The sequence below is a fragment of the Dendropsophus ebraccatus genome, chromosome 1, assembly GCF_027789765.1.
Source record: "Dendropsophus ebraccatus isolate aDenEbr1 chromosome 1, aDenEbr1.pat, whole genome shotgun sequence".
NCBI lineage: Eukaryota > Metazoa > Chordata > Amphibia > Anura > Hylidae > Dendropsophus > Dendropsophus ebraccatus.
In genome coordinates, this window is record NC_091454.1 from 128477902 (window position 1) to 128495530 (window position 17629).

The following is a 17629-nucleotide window of genomic DNA, read 5'->3' on the forward strand; positions in this document are numbered from 1 at the left end:
AACAGTCCTCTATATCTCTATATGGTCTTTTACTGTGCAGTATAACAGTCTCCAGTCTATGCTGCTCAAACCCTACCCTCCTCTAAACAGGCATATGGGTGACAGTAAAGGAAGATGTCACAATTTAGTATGACAAGATTAGAGGGTTTAAATAGTCAATTACATCAGTTATGTCCAGATAGTCATGAAGGTTGGGGAAAGATTGTGGGAAAGTTTTAATCCCACTAGCACAACAGCAAATGTATTGTGGATGCTCTTCTACAGTGCACCAGGCTCCCCACAATGAATGATCTTCAAACCCTCCTCTCAGCTCTTATGTGCCAGCTTTGGCATCCATCCATGCATCCATCCACTACAGCCAATACTCAAAGCAAAAGAGAGGAGTTGCAGAGCACTAACTGCCAGGAGCCCCCGAAACAGCAGAGATGGGACCACCCAGAGCACACTTGACATCACTGAGTGGGAGGATTAAAACTTTTTCTTAGACATACAACTTGTAAAAACACCTGCAAATGTATCTTTAAACTGATTTACATCTTGCCTACCTTGTGCAATCAGACGGGGCCAAAACCGATAAAGATTTCGTAATAACAATAGTTATGGATGTCCAAACGCTACTCTTTGGTCAAAAAATGTCAGAACTATTTGAAGACTGATTATTTAAAAAGTAATAGAAAATCTTGATTATGGATTTATTAAAAAAAAAAAAACACCTCATTTAAATTTAAGAAATATAGAAAAGTTGTCCTGCCCACTTTCATGAATAGTCACCATAACCAGGTAATGAAGAGATCTCTGTCATCTATCTATGCTGACAACCCGTGCCCAATGATAGAGAGGTATCATTATTGTAATGTTTAATGCATTTTAAATGACAATAACATGGCTGCTAGAAGTTAAAGCGAGGCATTTTGATGAGGATTTGGGACATGAGCACATACATATTGTATAATTTAAGCAATTGCATTCCATTATGTATGTTTTTTTTCCACAAAGCCTACTATTTGTACTGGCTAGAAAATGTAATTATAGATAATACTTGCATGACTAGCGAGAAAACAATGTACAAATGGGGCATGGAAAATTCACTCCAATCGCACCTTAAACAACAAAGCTTATGTTCTGGCTAAAGTGAAGGCAATTCAAGCAGATAATATTCTGCATGTAGCACTAGGTGAGTTCTGATAAACTGCATGTGAAAAGGAGGCACATTTAACTGTTAAAAGGGGGGAAATAACTGGTACCATTCTAATATCGAAGAAAGTCTGACAATACCATCTTTACCATTGTTATTCTCGACTTTTCATGTAATAACCTCTGCAAATATTCCTGAACAGGGAAGAAATGACAGTAATCTTATTGAATATAAAATGATACATTAAATAGGAATATTACACTGCAAGAGTCAATGGGAAGAAATAAAACCTTGAGTTGCAGTTTACAATAAAACAACAAGAAAGGGTAATTCAATGCCCCAAACAATGAGGATTTATTTTATTTATTTATTTATTTTTATCGCTGAAGCAACTAACATTAAGTGGGAGATGTGTGTTTCCATAGCAGCAAGCTGAATGCCAGTCTATTTCAAGTTTCTTATATCTCATGTATAGTGAGTGATGCTTATTATTTAACAAAATTCATGTGAAAGCATGTGACTGGGATGCATAGAAATACATGTGACCAGAGCACTTATGAGAACATGTGCTCTGCATACACATGTGAACATGTGACTCCAGCCTCCGCAAGACAGACAAGATATTCAGAAACCAGCGAATACAGCTGGACAGACAGGCCCTTGTGTAGACTTATCCTGTAACTGAAACACAGACTTCACATAGAAAAAGCCTTGATCTAGAGAAGTGACCATGACCAAACAAATAATTGCTGTCCTTACATTCTTATAAAGCCATAATGAAGAATTAATCACATTACATCTATATAGCATTGTTCATTCAGCAATACATAATGACACACAGATAATTCAATACAGATGACTTCTACTTTCTAATCATCTTAACCTGACTTACAGAATATTAGATCTGTATAGATGGTAAAGAAAGCCCTGAACTAAAGAATATGAACGACATTTTAAACCAATCTATGTCATGCAACGGATCGAGATCATTGAAATAATTGACAAACACAGTTTTAGCTTTTAAGGATTTAAAATCCCATGAATGCATATGCTTTTTTACAACTAAAAAACTGAAAAATAATCTAAATCATTTACATACAGTATGTGTTGCATTGTTTTCACATTCATCAATAATCAGCATTGCAACGGTTGCCTGATTTATTTATTTTTTACTATTTACCCCCCTCTCATTGTAAAAGGTAATGTACTTACTGCCTCCAAAATGCATCATTCTCCACTTCAGCAGTGTGTCCTGTGATCTATTTCAATAATGTCCTGTATATCAGGCTAGGAATCACAATTCCTACCCAGTAAGCTATGTAGATGGGTTCTCGTTGAGAAAGCTGTACGAAAGGAACTGCACAACCATGTAATGGGGGCTCTTAGACTGACATACCACCAATTAGCACATATTATAAGAAAAAGGCAGTATATGGCTATGTTCTCACAACATATTTTTTCAGCAAAGAACGGACGCTGATTGCAATGGAATCCGCATCTGTTCTTTACTGTAGGGGCAGCATTGCATTAAAGTCAACGCAATGCCGTCAGTTGTGTCCACACATTGTTATTAAAATAATGTACCTGCCTATTATTCCCGGACGCTGTTCAGTGAACAGCATCAGGAAATAATACCTCTTCACACAATGTAATGTGCGGTGGTGGCTGCACATTAATTTGAAGAGAATGGCTAATTGATTTGTGGGCACACCAGATGGTACCTGCACACCCGATAGTGCCCGCAAGTCAATGCTAAAAAAGAACCTTCCTGGAGCTGATACAGAAACATCTGCTGCAGGAACATCCTGAATGCAGCCCAGTGCTGTCGTATATGTCATATAACGCTAGGCATACCAAAATGAGTAGAAAGTTAATAAATCCTTTATTGGACACAAATACACAATCAACAACATTTAAAACAATGGGACCCTTAAGTATGGAATTGTTTTAAATATTTTAACTGGGTTAGGGTCTTGCTGATTTTGTATATTGTATATTCGTGTTCAATAAAGAATTGTAGCAGGCTGGCTCAGCCAATCAGAGGCTAAGATGGGACACCACTACAGCTACTAACAGGCTGAGTGGGCCTGCAACGTCATGTCTCTGAACCCAGAAGCGGACACAATGGAGACCAAAGCAGAATAGTACCAGGGGCAGTGCAGAAGATAAGGACATCTTATTTTTATTTTTTTATTCCCCACCGTATACTGCTTGAAAGAGTCCATCTTGGACAACTCCTTTATTTATTCTCCTCTGTGGGACATACCAGACCTTGCATTTTAACCCACCATATTTTATGTCCAGTTTTTAAAAATACAGGTTTTTCCATTATGTCTATGACAAATGATTGCTTTTTAAAGGGTTTTCCGAGATTGGAAAAACATGGCTGCTTCATAGCTCCACACCGGCCTATGGGTTGTACCTGGTACTGTAGCTTAGACTCGTTCACTTTAACGGAGATAAGCTCCTGAGCTCCTATACAACACAAAACGTGTGCAGCTATGTTTTGTCATTCCAGGACAGCCCCTCTAGCTACTTACCAAAATGACTGCCTTGATGAGCACTGCAAGTGCTTCATAGTAGTACTGGACACAGCCCCATTCACTTGAGAGACACACCACCAGTTTGGCAAGGGTCTTGGGGGATGTGACACACAAACTTCACATATTTAGGCCTATTCTAAAGATAAACCATTTCTGTCATTTTTAGGAACAGCTTTAATATATGATGACTACTCTATTAGTGTAGTTAGCTTTGCTAGATCAGTACCTGTTCAGTACCAAGTGCTCAATTTAAAAAGCTTGACTTGTAAGTCCATATACAATATATAATGGATTCCTAGTTGTCTCATTAAGGTTCATTATAGTACGGCTCTACCAAACGTCACAGCTGATTTCCCATTTGCAAGACTAATCTACTTTGAAAGCAACATTGACTAAAATTAGTCTTTCAAACATAGAAAGTGTAATAAAATACATCTATATCATAAAAATCAAAGTCTGTCTGTCTGTCTGTCCTTCTGTCTGTCTGTCCTCTATAGACTTCCAAACGCCTGAACCGTTTGACCCCAAATTTGGCACACAGATACATTGGGTGCCCGGGAAGGTTATTGCGAAGGTCCCGTCCCCGCCAGATGTACAGGAGGGGAGGGGGAGGGGAAAGAGAGGCGCCCCATAGAGATGAATGGGAAAATCTCCTCACTGCAAACACAGGTGATATAATTAGCTGCAGCAGACACGGCAGTTGGAGCCTTAGCAACCAATAGGATTACTGCTTTCATTTTCACAGGGAGCAATGGTTGCTAGGGAAGCTGCCTCACAACATCCACAGTAATAACTGGTAGACCCCCTACTCCATCTATACAGTACATGTATATACAGGACCCCCTACTCCATCTATACAGTGAATGTATATACAGGACCCCCTACTCCATCTATACAGTACATGTATATACAGGACCCCCTACTCCATCTATACAGTACATGTATATACAGGGCCCCCTACTCCATCTATACAGTACATGTACATACAGGACCCCCTACTCCATCTATACAGTACATGTATATACAGGACCTCCTACTCCATCTATACAGTACATGTATATACAGGACCCCCTACTCCATCCATACAGTACAGGTATATACAGGGCCCCCTACTTCATCTATAAAGTACATGTATATACAGGGCCCCCTACTCCATCCATACAGTACATGTATACACAGGGCACAACAGGTATACCAAACTGTGACTGGATAACACTGCCACACCAGACCTGACCAATACCGCCATACTGTGACTGAATAACACCTCCAGACCTGACCAATACCACCATACTGTGACTGGATAACACTGCCACACCAGACCTGACCAATACCGCCATACTGTGACTGGATAACACTGCCACACCAGACCTGACCAATACCGCCATACTGTGACTGGATAACACTGTCATACCAGACCTGACCAATACCGCCATACTGTGACTGGATAACACTGTCATATAAGACCTGACCAATACCGCCATACTGTGAATGGATAACACCGCCACACCAGACCTGACCAATACCGCTATACTGTGCTGGATAACACTGTCATACCAGACCTGACCAATACCGCCATACTGTGACTGGATAACACTGCCATACCAGACCTGACCAATACCGCCATACTGTGCTGGATAACACTGTCATACCAGACCTGACCAATACCGCCATACTGTGACTGGATAACACTGCCATACCAGACCTGACCAATACCGGCAAACTGACTGGGTAACACCGCCACACCAGACCTGACCAATACCGCCATACTGTGACTGGATAACACCATCATATCAGACCTGACCAATACTGCCATACTGTGACTGGATAACACCGCTATACCAGACCTGACCAATACCACCATACCATGACTGAATAACACCGCCACACTAGACCTGACCAATACCGCCATACTGTGACTGGATAACACCGCCATACCAGACATGACCAATACCGACACACTGTGACTGAATAACACTGCCATACGGGTAAATACAACCCTGCAGGTATACAGGACACTACAGGTATACAGGACCCCAAAACTATACACTACAGATGCACGGGACCTCCACAAAACTATATACTACAGGTATACAGGACCCCAAACTTTACACTACAGGTATACAGGACCCCAAAACTATATACTACAGGTATACAGGACCTCCAACAACTATATACTTCAGGTATACAGGACCTCCACCAACTATATGCTACAGGTATACAGGACCTCAAACTATACACTACAGGTATACAGGACCCCAACACTATACACTACAGGTATACAGGAACTCCACCAACTATATACTACAGGTATATAGGACCCAAAACTATATACCACAGGTATACAGGAACTCCACCAGCTATATACTACAGGTATATAGGACCCCAAACCATACACTACAGGTATACAGGACCTCCACCAACTCTATACTATAGTTATACAGGACCCTCAAACTATTTACTACAGGTATACAGGACCCCCGAACTATATACTACAGGTATACAAGACCTCCACCAATTATACACTACAGGTATCCAGGACCCTCAAACTATAAACTACAGGTATACAAGACCTCCACCAACTATACATCACAGGTATACAGCACCAACTATATACTACAGGTATACAGGACCCCCGAACTATACAGTACAGGTATACAGGACCTTCACCAACTGTACACTGCAGGTATACAGGACCTCCCTCAACTATACACAACAGGTATACAGCCCCCCCAAATGCACACTACAGGTATACAGGACCCACCCCCCAACTATACACTATAGGTATACAGCCCCACCAACTATGCACTACAGATATGCGAGACCCCTAAAAACTATACATTGTGGGTATACAGAACCCCTCCAACTATGCACTACAGGTATACACTAATTCCACTGATTAACTCAGATGAAACAATACCTTTAGCTTGGCCTCCTGGGCACCTTAGAACAAATCTAATTAACACACTGACACTTTATACCCGGGCAGCGCCGGGTACATTTTCTAGTATTATCTATATAACAGTTCAATTATGAACACTGTACATAGCCTAACCCCCTCACAATAATATTTTGCACCACTATATTATATACTAACACATTTTATAATACAGTCACATCTACCCTGTATGTTTCCCTGGATCCTAGGTTTCACATTTTATCTCACTTTCATTTGTGAGAAACAATTACTCCACCCTATGTGACAAAACCAAGAAATTATAGTCCCAATGGAAGTATTGAACACTTTTCTACATAGGTAAAGCCTCTGAAATACCTCGGGGAAGCTCAGTCTAATCGTGTAATGCTGCAGACTGGAACAACCACATTATGCACTTGTAAAACAACATAACCTTCATTTTTCCAATGGGGGTTTCTGAACTAACCTCAAACAAAAATATATAAGTATTTCAATAGAGAATAGAATAAGATAACATCATCCATACATGGATCTATATCCAGCACCAGTAGTTAGAGAGGTAACATTCCATGGATACTTCTCTTCTACAATATCCATTGTTTTTTTTCTAAACAAAAAGAAATTTTGCATTATGCTGTAAAATCCCTATGTTTGATCTTGTGCACTTCCGGTCACCAAAAACTTCCAGTATCTTCCTACGATGAAAAATCCATGTACTGTATAGACTCTTTTTTGTCCCTAAGATTTCTTTTCTCCACAAGACAAAAGTAGTGTCCAAGTGATGGAAATCTTCATTAGAGCAGCCTGTCAGAACAAATTAAGTTCCAGATTTACTTTTTCTAAACTTTTAAAACCATACTGTGACTGTTACACTACATCCACTTTCAGGCTATGTTTACACAATGGGATTTTATCGTGAAAAGGTGGCGGTCAATCATAATCATTATTTGATACGGACGCCTTTTCCCTATAAAACCTGTTATGGGAACATCCTAAACGGAAGTTAAATCCTAACAGACCCCATTAACTTTAATACGAACTCTCAGGGTCCCATCAGGGTTCTGGCATTTTTGAAGCCAAGTCATCAAAAGCAAGTTAAAAAAAAGAAGTTGCATAATTGATTTCTGTCTACATTGGGCTCAAATTGGCCATGACTCTATGCCCTTATTTAAATATCTAACCCATTAATACTAGAAATAGCCCACCATGCCTGCTTGTAAAAAATAATGGACCAACTTTTATATAATTTTATTAGAAGCCATAAATATTGTCTGGGGTAGCACAATGGATGTATCCATCTGCGCTAAGAAGTGCAATGTATACTCCATGTCTGATCCCACAGCATTAAGGTTATTAAAGTTCATCCTTCAGAATTCTAAAACTTTGGCTCTTGAAAGTGTCCAAATAGCATGTGAAGTTACACCCTTTGCCAAGTCTTAAAGTGATATACTAATGTTATAAGCTTGTCTTGTTTACTTAAAGCAACTACAGAAACACTGCAACCAGCTCTGATTTAGATTTTTCTTCCCGTATCTTCTGAAAAAACTACTTCCAGAGCTGACTCACTACCAAACTACCATGTCAATTCTTTGAGAGGAGCTAGCCCTCCCATAGAGTCTCCGCTCGACACTGAGGCAGGCGGGATTCTGCGGTGGAGAGCTCCGCCGTGGAATTCCGACGAATTTACTCAATGTGAACTGGCCCTAAGACAGTTCCAGTTGTTAACATCCAGATGGCTATTTAGTCATGTATTTCTACCAAGAATACCATATGAATGGCACAACACAACTTTAAGAAAAGATGTTTCACAATTGTTTTTTCATAGGGATCATAGGAAATACAAGTATGCACTGAAACAGTTCAGGAGAGGTTATGGGTCCTGTTTACCATTACATTTCTGAACTTAGCATGGTCTGCTATACAGTTCAAGATAAACAATATAAACTAAAGCAGGCCTCCAATGGATGTGCATTTGGAAAATTTAAGTGCTCTGAAGAATATTAGAACATACTGTTAAATACTTTGTAACTGCATTTTTAAACTCCAGCACCTAAGTAGCCCTACAAAGTCATAGAGCATTGCAGATTTAATTGGGGTCAATATATCAGTAACTGCCACAGGTGTTCTCTCCTTAGGAAACTTAAAACTTGAGCTGGTGGGGGAATTTGAGAACTGAAGTTAAAGAATATGGCTTTACATCACATATGCAGTTACAGTAGAACACTAAGAACTGTCTGTGATTACTTTTTATTTTACAGAAGTAATTACCATATTGGGGGGGGGTAACATGCTGTGCAGCAGATGGCAAAAAAGTCACAATTATTGCGAAAAACCTTATGTCTACACTAAGGGAGGTGAGGAAGGGGGTGGGATGGGGGATTGGGCAAAGCTGTAAGCTGAGGGGGTGTGGCCTCTGCTAACACCGTATTTATCACAATTAATGCCTGCATGTTGCTGAAATCTACACTAGCCCAGTGAACAGGCAGTTGGTGCTGTGGGACATTATTTAGGACCACCGCATGAGATTTCGGTCTTGATAAATGACCCCATAATGTCCATTGAAACCAGTCAGGTATCATAAAAGAACATGGTTGAATAATTTTTTTTAATGATTTAATTATAAAAATGATCTAATGGTATTTTGTGACATCAAAATAAATAGAAAATAATAAGAATAATAGTAAAGATTAAAACATAGCTGTTCATGTGAAATTATTTGAAAGGCAATTATTTTAAATGGAATAGAGTATAATATTTTATAGTGCCACAGGAAACCTTGTTTGTGACCACCACCTGTTGTGTATCCATCATATTGTAAATGTAATGCAACTCAAAATCTGTTCTGCCTGGTACTAATGTACAGAAAGCCGTAAGTGACTCGTCTCTGACTATGGTTAAGCATTAAATCACAAAAGGTCTGTACAAAAAAAATGTAATGCATATATATTATATATATATATCTTAGCCCCCACATGTGAGTACTGAATATAAAATGACATTAGCTTCCATAGCTTTATGCAATCCTCACTCATGTCAAGGATAAAGGATTAACAGATCCCAACTACCCCTCTAATAAACCCGATCACAAGGGAACTAATAACAAATTATGTAAATTAATGAAAAAATATATGATCCATTGACACACCTGTCATGATAATTTTAAAATGAAAAACAATGGGTAGACCTTGTTTTTGCCTTTTATCTATATACGGCTCTCACTCTATATATAAGTGATAAAGAATAAAAAAATCCCAATTAGTAGAACCCATCAAATGTTTGTCTCTAAAAACGCATTCAGCTGGACATTCCTGATGACATCTTTGTCCTTCCTAATCTTTACCTTCATTCTATTATATACAGCGGTACAAAGACTTGCACTTAGCAGATATGTACTTGAGTTAGTCAAGAACCATCATCACCGTTCTACAACATGTTATCTAGAAATAAAAACAGAACTACCTTAAGGAATGAGAGGAAACTACAACAGTTTCCCTTGAGTGAAGAATTACATAACAGAAAAGACCTCTGTTTGTGATTATCCTTACATGCTACAATATCCTTGCCTTGAGTCATAGATGAGGAACAACACGTTTTTTATGTTTAAAACAAGCAAACAAGAAACAATAAGGTAACATAAAGATGAGGAATTAGCTCAGAAGGTCTTAAGAGGTCTACTGTATTTCAGTGATTCATCCTGAGTTCTGGAGGCCCAGTATCATCATCTTGGAACCTTGGTCAAATCGCTTGGTTTGCTCGTGTTTCAAGGTCCAAATAGTGAAATAAATTGTAAGTGCGATGAAAGCTGCCTGAAAATTTCTATGAATAGATAAAAAAACTAAGTAAGGCTAAAAAATATAGCTTAACAGGAATCATTATCCTGATCAAAAAAGGCTGTTTCCAGTTGCGGGACAGGCTTCCTAGGTGTACAAGGAAGGTTTTCAGTACTGCTCTTCTTGGTCCCTGATGTGTGGCATGATTACTGTCAGAAATACATATTCAAATGTCTTCAGCATCATTATCAGCCGAATAGGCAAAGTATCAAATTGGCTGTACAAATATATTTAAAGACATAGCTTTGCTTTGGCTTCTTAATGTTGCCCTATGTGGCCGCCTACTCGGCCTATGCTTTGTTCCACCCTGGCTGTTGCCAATGTGAAAAATAGCACATATCATTTATAGCGATGTTTGAGCATTCGCTTATTTCCTCATTATGTCTCCCTAACAATTACAAAAATATTGTCTACAGTATAGAACATGAGCGCTAAGAACAGCTGGCCATTAAAAACATCCGTTGTTCCCACAATTTGCCATGCTGTTGTGTAGTAAATCAAAGCTTAGTCGATGATATTTATCTCTGAACCTGCTCATCATAAATATAAGCTTGAAAATCAGCAAGGGGGCATATAATTTGTGGCTTTTTGGGAAGGGAACAGCTGCCTGCAATACCACTGAATTTACTACGCCTGCTAAAGGAAAGTAAAAAAGCTTCGATATTCCCGCTCATGTCTGAGAACCGATAGTGAAAGGCCAGAGAAATAAGCTAATGATTCACAATGCTTAACTGAATACATACGTAAACACCTGCACAAGCTCAATGCAACTTCTTCTAATGCCAAGCAAGCAATTTAAGCAACATCTAACAAATCATATAATACAGAGCATCAGCTGCATTGCATTAGTCAATCAACAGTAGCTATTTTAAGACTATTGCCAATTCAATAGTGCCTCATAATATTTCAGCAGAGACCATACACATTTACATATATACTGTATGTCAGAAATAGCAGGTTAAAGCATCTTTTGTTTACACCATGTCGAAATATATATTCAATATATACAGATTGAGGGTCATTTGGCCCAGCTCATCATGATGTCACAGTCTCACCTTTTCCATAGTACACAACAAAACCTAACCTAAGGATATATATATATTTTTTAATCATAGTATATTAGTGTATGGCAACATAACAACCCCAAAGATTTAAGTTGCAAATTCCGATCGATTACACACTAAAGCAAATGTACACAAAGAATAATTCTAATAATTTGATCATTGATCACAAATTACCGAAGGCTCCCTCTTTAACTAGCATGAATACACAGATTTTTCTCTTCTGTCTTGCCACAATGTTTGCTTTATGTAATAAGGAAACAAAGTCAAGTAAAATTCATCTGTCAATAACCCAATAGCATCAGGCGGTACCATAATGAATGTTCTATTTAAGCTATTCAGCATTGGTTAATGTGAATAAATATTGAAGAAGGGCATATATGATCCTATGAACGCTCAGTGAAATTTCCAATACCGTAAAATGTCTTGTAATTCAGAACACATATCCATTAGTTAGGCGTTTATCCCTACTACTTCTTAACATTACATGATGTGGCTTTATATAGTATTTCTGTTAGTTGGTCTAATTGTCAGTCAATACATTCTAAAAATAATTACTTCTTATACTTTGCTTGCTAACTATACCAAAAAGGTCACATCCGAAGGCCAATGCTCAGCTATCTAATGATCCATACCAGTGTCTACCTAGAACAAATTACATTTATCCAGATGACAACTCCTGTCAACAATGCTCATCCCATTGATGCCACAATTAATCCCTAAAACCTCTCGCTCACCACCAGATTCAGAGAGCACTCATATAATAGCATATTAACATGCATTCAACATCCAGTTTATTGGAAGTCATGAGAAGGTAACACTGGAACACTACAGACAATCTAGAAAACTACCGATATATATTCCCTTTAATGATATGGGTATATTATCCCAAGCTTCAAATGTAGTCAGCACAGTTGTGTGTCCGGATGACAAATGAAGCCTTCCTTGAAGCTATATATCTTCCCAGCAATTCAGATCATCAGCAAAGTATAATGTTCACATTAGTGTCGGGACAACTTCTTTAGAGAGGTTTATTTTAGGTGACCATTTCAGTTTAAAGGCTATGAGTGTGAAGTCTATAGCATTAAGTATGTAATCCAATTATTGCTAAACTAATCACTCTAGAAAGGAGGGGTGATATCTGATATCCTGGAGATGGGAAACTTTTTACCATAAATTATACGAAAACAAGTGTCATTTTAGAGTGCACTGAATAATTTGAGATTTTTTCTTTTATGTATGTATTATTCATTTGCATTATTACATTTAGCCAACATACATGCAGAGTGTAGCTCTATAATGCTTTTATAGATAGGTAAATAGATTTGAGAGATGCATAGGTAGATAGTAAACTAACAGAATATTGATGCATAGATAGATAGATAGATAGATAGATAGATAGATAGATAGATAGGATACAGATAGATAAATAGACCATTTGATATAAATGGATCGATAGATAGATAGATAGATAGATAGATAGATAGATAGAAAGATAGATAGTAGACCAAAAGTATATACAGTAGATGTATAGGTAGACTTCAGATGGATGGAGAGAGAGAGAGAAATAGTAGATCTATAAAACATAAATAGATGAATAGAAAGATAGATCAACAGAATATAAATTGATAGATGGAGGAATGAATGGATAGTCAAGACAGTTGATAGATCCATAGAGATCTAGATAGATAGATAGATAGATAGATAGATAGATACAGTAGCTATAGACTATAGATAGAAACTTGCAATATATAGTTGATAAATAGAAGATAGAATAGAAATATACAGATAGATAGACAATGTCACACTTTGCCCACAACATTCCAATGAAGTCATTTTATTTCCACTATTTCATGACATAGTGGCTTTAATAATTTACATCAAATGTCACTTGATGAAGTTCTCCAATGTGGCATACTAAACTGGACGTGTCAGATGGTTATCCACTCTTCATATATAAAGCATAAGGTCCTATACACACAGCAAATAAAATAGAGACACTCTTGATAAGGCTCCTTTAAGAGCAGTATGGCCCCAAATCTATGGATAGTAACCTCAATGAGCTTTCTATTTACTGTATATCTATATTGTTTGTTTAATACAACAGAAATAGACATTTTGCCACCATTGTGTGAATGTCTCGAGAAGCTCATGAAATGTTAATGCTCGTGCTAACAATAACATAGCTGTACACTGTAGCATAACAACCTTCGTGATAAACAACATTAGAAGAAGTCGGCATAGTAAACGACTAGTACTAATAATACATATGCCTCCTGATATACTCATTACAACTCTGCAGCTATAAAGAACTCTCTCCTTTACCAAAGAAATAACGGTTTGGAGAATAACTGTACTTATAAGCTGTAATGCATCGATAACACTATAAGCCTTGTCTAACCTGTTTAGTAAGTCTCTGCTGAAGCTTTTTATTCTCTTTTCTGGTAGATTTTTTTTTCCAGCATCTCTTGCTAAGAAGATGCAATCATGACAATTGCGATAATATTATGTAACCATCCAGAAATAATACATACAAGTCATCTACTTTGGATGGTATAATTTGCAGTGATGGCCCATCATAGTCAAACATAGTAGCAAATAAGCCATAATGTGGACCCATGTGGTAGTAAACTGAAAATTTTATGATATAACCTAAGGCAAGGATATATTATGACTACCAGGTGACCCTTTTCGGGAACTTTGAACTTAAGGTTCTTGCAGTTGTACAGTATTTGTTACACCTGTGTAAGACCAGATGACGAACACACAATGAAGTGTTACGGGGAAACACAATACCCAGCATGACCTCATATTCACCTCCATGTACCTCATGCCGCTAATTATTTATTCATTTAACCTTTTCATTGCTGGCCTTCACATTCAGGTGCTTCTAGTGGACTAACTCCCAATGTGGCTTGCTATAACAGCTTTCAGGGCTTTTTTTAATGCCCATAAGGCAGAACTATAATAGATAAGTAAGTTTTGAACTCCTCACCCTTAGATGTGAACTGTGCATTTTATACAGGCGGTTTAATTTACCGCCTTACTAACCAGAAGAATTGTATGAATCAAGTTGGCCAGCACATGAAAGTCTTATGCTCCCCACCCCCTATAGCTCAACAGCTTAAACAATAGACTAGTATTGAACCTCTCCACTCAGAGGCTCCACTTCTAATGTGCTTAGGAAAGCAGCTTCACCGGTGGGGAAAGTTTGCTGCCAGTAAAATTGATCATAAAACTCAGAATGGTTCTTTGCACAAAGACATAAAGACGAATCATGGCTGGCGGTTATTAGAGCCTATACTTGCCTTTATTTATAGTCACACTTTAACCCTACAAACTGTCTGCTATTTAGATGTTTTTTTCCTCTATAGAGCTATGGTAACATAACTTACAAGTCCACAGTGAACAGCAGTATAAAAGTTAACAGATGTGAATTTGCACATGTGGCTTTGGTAAATACTTGTATTTATTTCCCTCGGCGTGAGCTAAGTGTCTTTTTATAGCAATAACTTGCTTGGAATAACACTTGCAGAAAACAATTACAAATTCTATGTATATATTTCTTCCCATAAACCTTAATGAGACATGCAGGCGGCTGACACATTCCAGCAGAAATCCCTGTTTAGCTTATCATATCCCATAGCACAGCACTCAGTGTCACTCTGAGTACAGTCACATATCCCATTCAAGTAGAACAGTGGGGGAACTAGCACAGATTCTCAGCTTTACATAAATATGAAATGACTTGAGCATGGGCTTTAATAGCATGTGTTGTCCTAAGCTTTGTCTCCATAGCCATCACAAGGTGGAAGAAGCCTCTCATTTCATTAAACTGCATTAGTGCAATCCACAAGCTGCATCATGTAGAAAGACAATAAGGAGATGGGTTAGGGGGATACAGCATGAAGTGAATACAGCAGCATATCCATTGCTGATCACTGTCTTATCACATCATCACAGGAAGGCAGGAGGAGATGAGGAAGAAATTCAAAGTGGGATGGATGACTTCCTACAAAAAAGTGTGCAGCCTGGAGGAAGTAGAGGTGCCCCCCTCAGATGGGCATGATGCATGGCACAGGAGGAGAGATGCATGGCACAGGAGGAGAGATGCATGGCACAGGAGAAGAACTGCATGGCACAGGAGAAGAACTGCATGGCTACTTACATTCTGTCAGAAACTAGCAATCGGCTATCGACCATCATATCAGGCAGGAAATCCAGCTTGAATGAAGAAGTCATGGTGTTGCTGCTGCACGTCGCTCTGCTCTGGCAAATAACAATGTTTCTCTGCTTGTCTGACTGAAGAACAGTGCTGGCCACAAGACAGGCAGGGACAGGTGCAGGAGGCCTCCCCAAGGCAGCAGCAGCCAGAGCCGGCACTTGTCACATTCTCTCCCCCTCTTGTTTTCCTCCAATCCCTTCTGAAATCTACTGCTGAGGCAACTGTCTATAGAGGACCAGGTGCTGAAAGGAGAGGAGGAGCTCCGCTCCTGCTGCAGCTCCACTTAACCCCTGCACTCCTGGCATCCTCGCCCTGGAGCTCCAGTGCATTCAGCAGCACTCCCCTCCAGCAGCAGGCATGGTCAGTGTGGGGGCTGTGTGCCTAGCTATGATAGGACAGGGCTATGGGAGCTCTCTCAGCTCACACTGCACATGCTGGCCAGCTCACTGCTCTCTTCATGCTTTCTACAATACATTGGGATTATGCAATAGAAGTCTTTAGTACTTTTCCATTAGGCACTGTGATGAAGATTTACATAGACAGATTGCCTTTAACTGCTTGGGAAGGTTGCATAACTGCAATGAAAGTCTATAATACGCTGTTTCTATGGAAATATGAATATCTTTATATGGTTTTAAAATGATATATTTATAGGTGTGGGTGTGTGCATGTATACTTGATTGGTATGTGTATAGATACATATACATATGCGTACAGATGAATGATAGATACATAAATATATACATATTTATGTATCTATCTATTCACAAATGAATACATGCATTATAGCAGAGTATATAACATACATGCCAGTGTCAGGTTTACGTGACTATATTGTAAGTGTATAGTATATAGGTGATGATCATCCAATCTATGTATCTTCCAGTAGAGGGAGAAGTGTATATATTGTTAGTGTATAGTATATAGGTATCGTTAGTTCTCGCTTTCTTTTATTACTATGTATACATTATATTGAGCCTCATCATGCTATGTAGTAGATTGATGGATACCTTGGTTTAATCAACCTGTTTATCTACATGCTTAGAAGTTTATTCAATACACTGGATGATGATCATCCCATCTATGTATCTTCCAGTAGAGGAAGAAGTGTATATATTGTTAGTGTATAGTATATAGGTGTTGTTAGTGCTCGCTTTCTTTTATTACTATCTATACATTATATTGAGCCTCATAATCCTATGTAGTAGATGGATGGATGCCTTGGTTTAGTACATGCTTTGAAGTTGACTCAATCCACTAGATGATGATCATCCCATCTATGTATCTTCCAGTAGAGGGAGAAGTGTATATATTGTAAGTGTATAGTATATAGGTGTTGTTAGTGCTCGCTTTTATTACTATGTATACAATATATTGAGCCTCATCATCCTATGTAGTAGATAGATGGATGCCTTGGTTTAGTACATGCTTTGAAGTTGACTCAATCCACTGGATGATGTATGTACGTATGTACCTTCCAGTAGAGGGAGAAGTGTATATATTCATGTACTTATGCCCTGCAAGTACATCACACTCTGCTGTCACCCATAATTCTGTTATAAAGATATTTATGCAGCATAACCGTATAAAGCCCCATGAGACCATTCCATCAATGTCTTATTCCCGAGTGGACAAGTAGAATTTCTACACCATGTGTAGAAAATTAAGGAGATTAAATGTTGTATTTTAGATAATATGACATGCTAATTTTATGGCACTATTATTGTGGTGGTAAGCAGGGCAGTAGTCACTGTTGGTGTTTCTCTAAGCATGGTGCATGTAATGTTATTGATGAAAATACACAAAGAATTACACACAGAAATTGCTTACATAACCCTACACAGTGCTGTACATTAATATTTGTGTGGGGTTAAAGTCAAAAGCACCAAGAACTCAAAATAATGTTTAATGTGTGACAACG

The 17629-nt window shown here is 38.4% G+C and overlaps 1 protein-coding gene across 11 annotated transcripts in view; it reads right to left on the bottom strand.

Moving 5' to 3' along the window:
* The window catches only part of CELF2 (CUGBP Elav-like family member 2), a 374581-nt gene extending 358514 nt beyond the window's left edge, over nt 1–16067 (bottom strand). For 7 of the 11 annotated variants that reach the window (XM_069978756.1, XM_069978747.1, XM_069978743.1 and 4 more), the window contains exon 1: nt 15652–16066. In XM_069978756.1, the coding sequence (XP_069834857.1) occupies nt 15652–15725 (74 nt within the window). In that variant the 5' untranslated portion in view covers nt 15726–16066. Of the gene's footprint in view, nt 1–15651 lie in introns of all 11 variants that reach the window. The other 4 variants (XM_069978753.1, XM_069978745.1, XM_069978752.1 and 1 more) reach the window with 2 other exon arrangements.
* Between the last annotated feature and the right edge of the window lie 1562 nt (nt 16068–17629).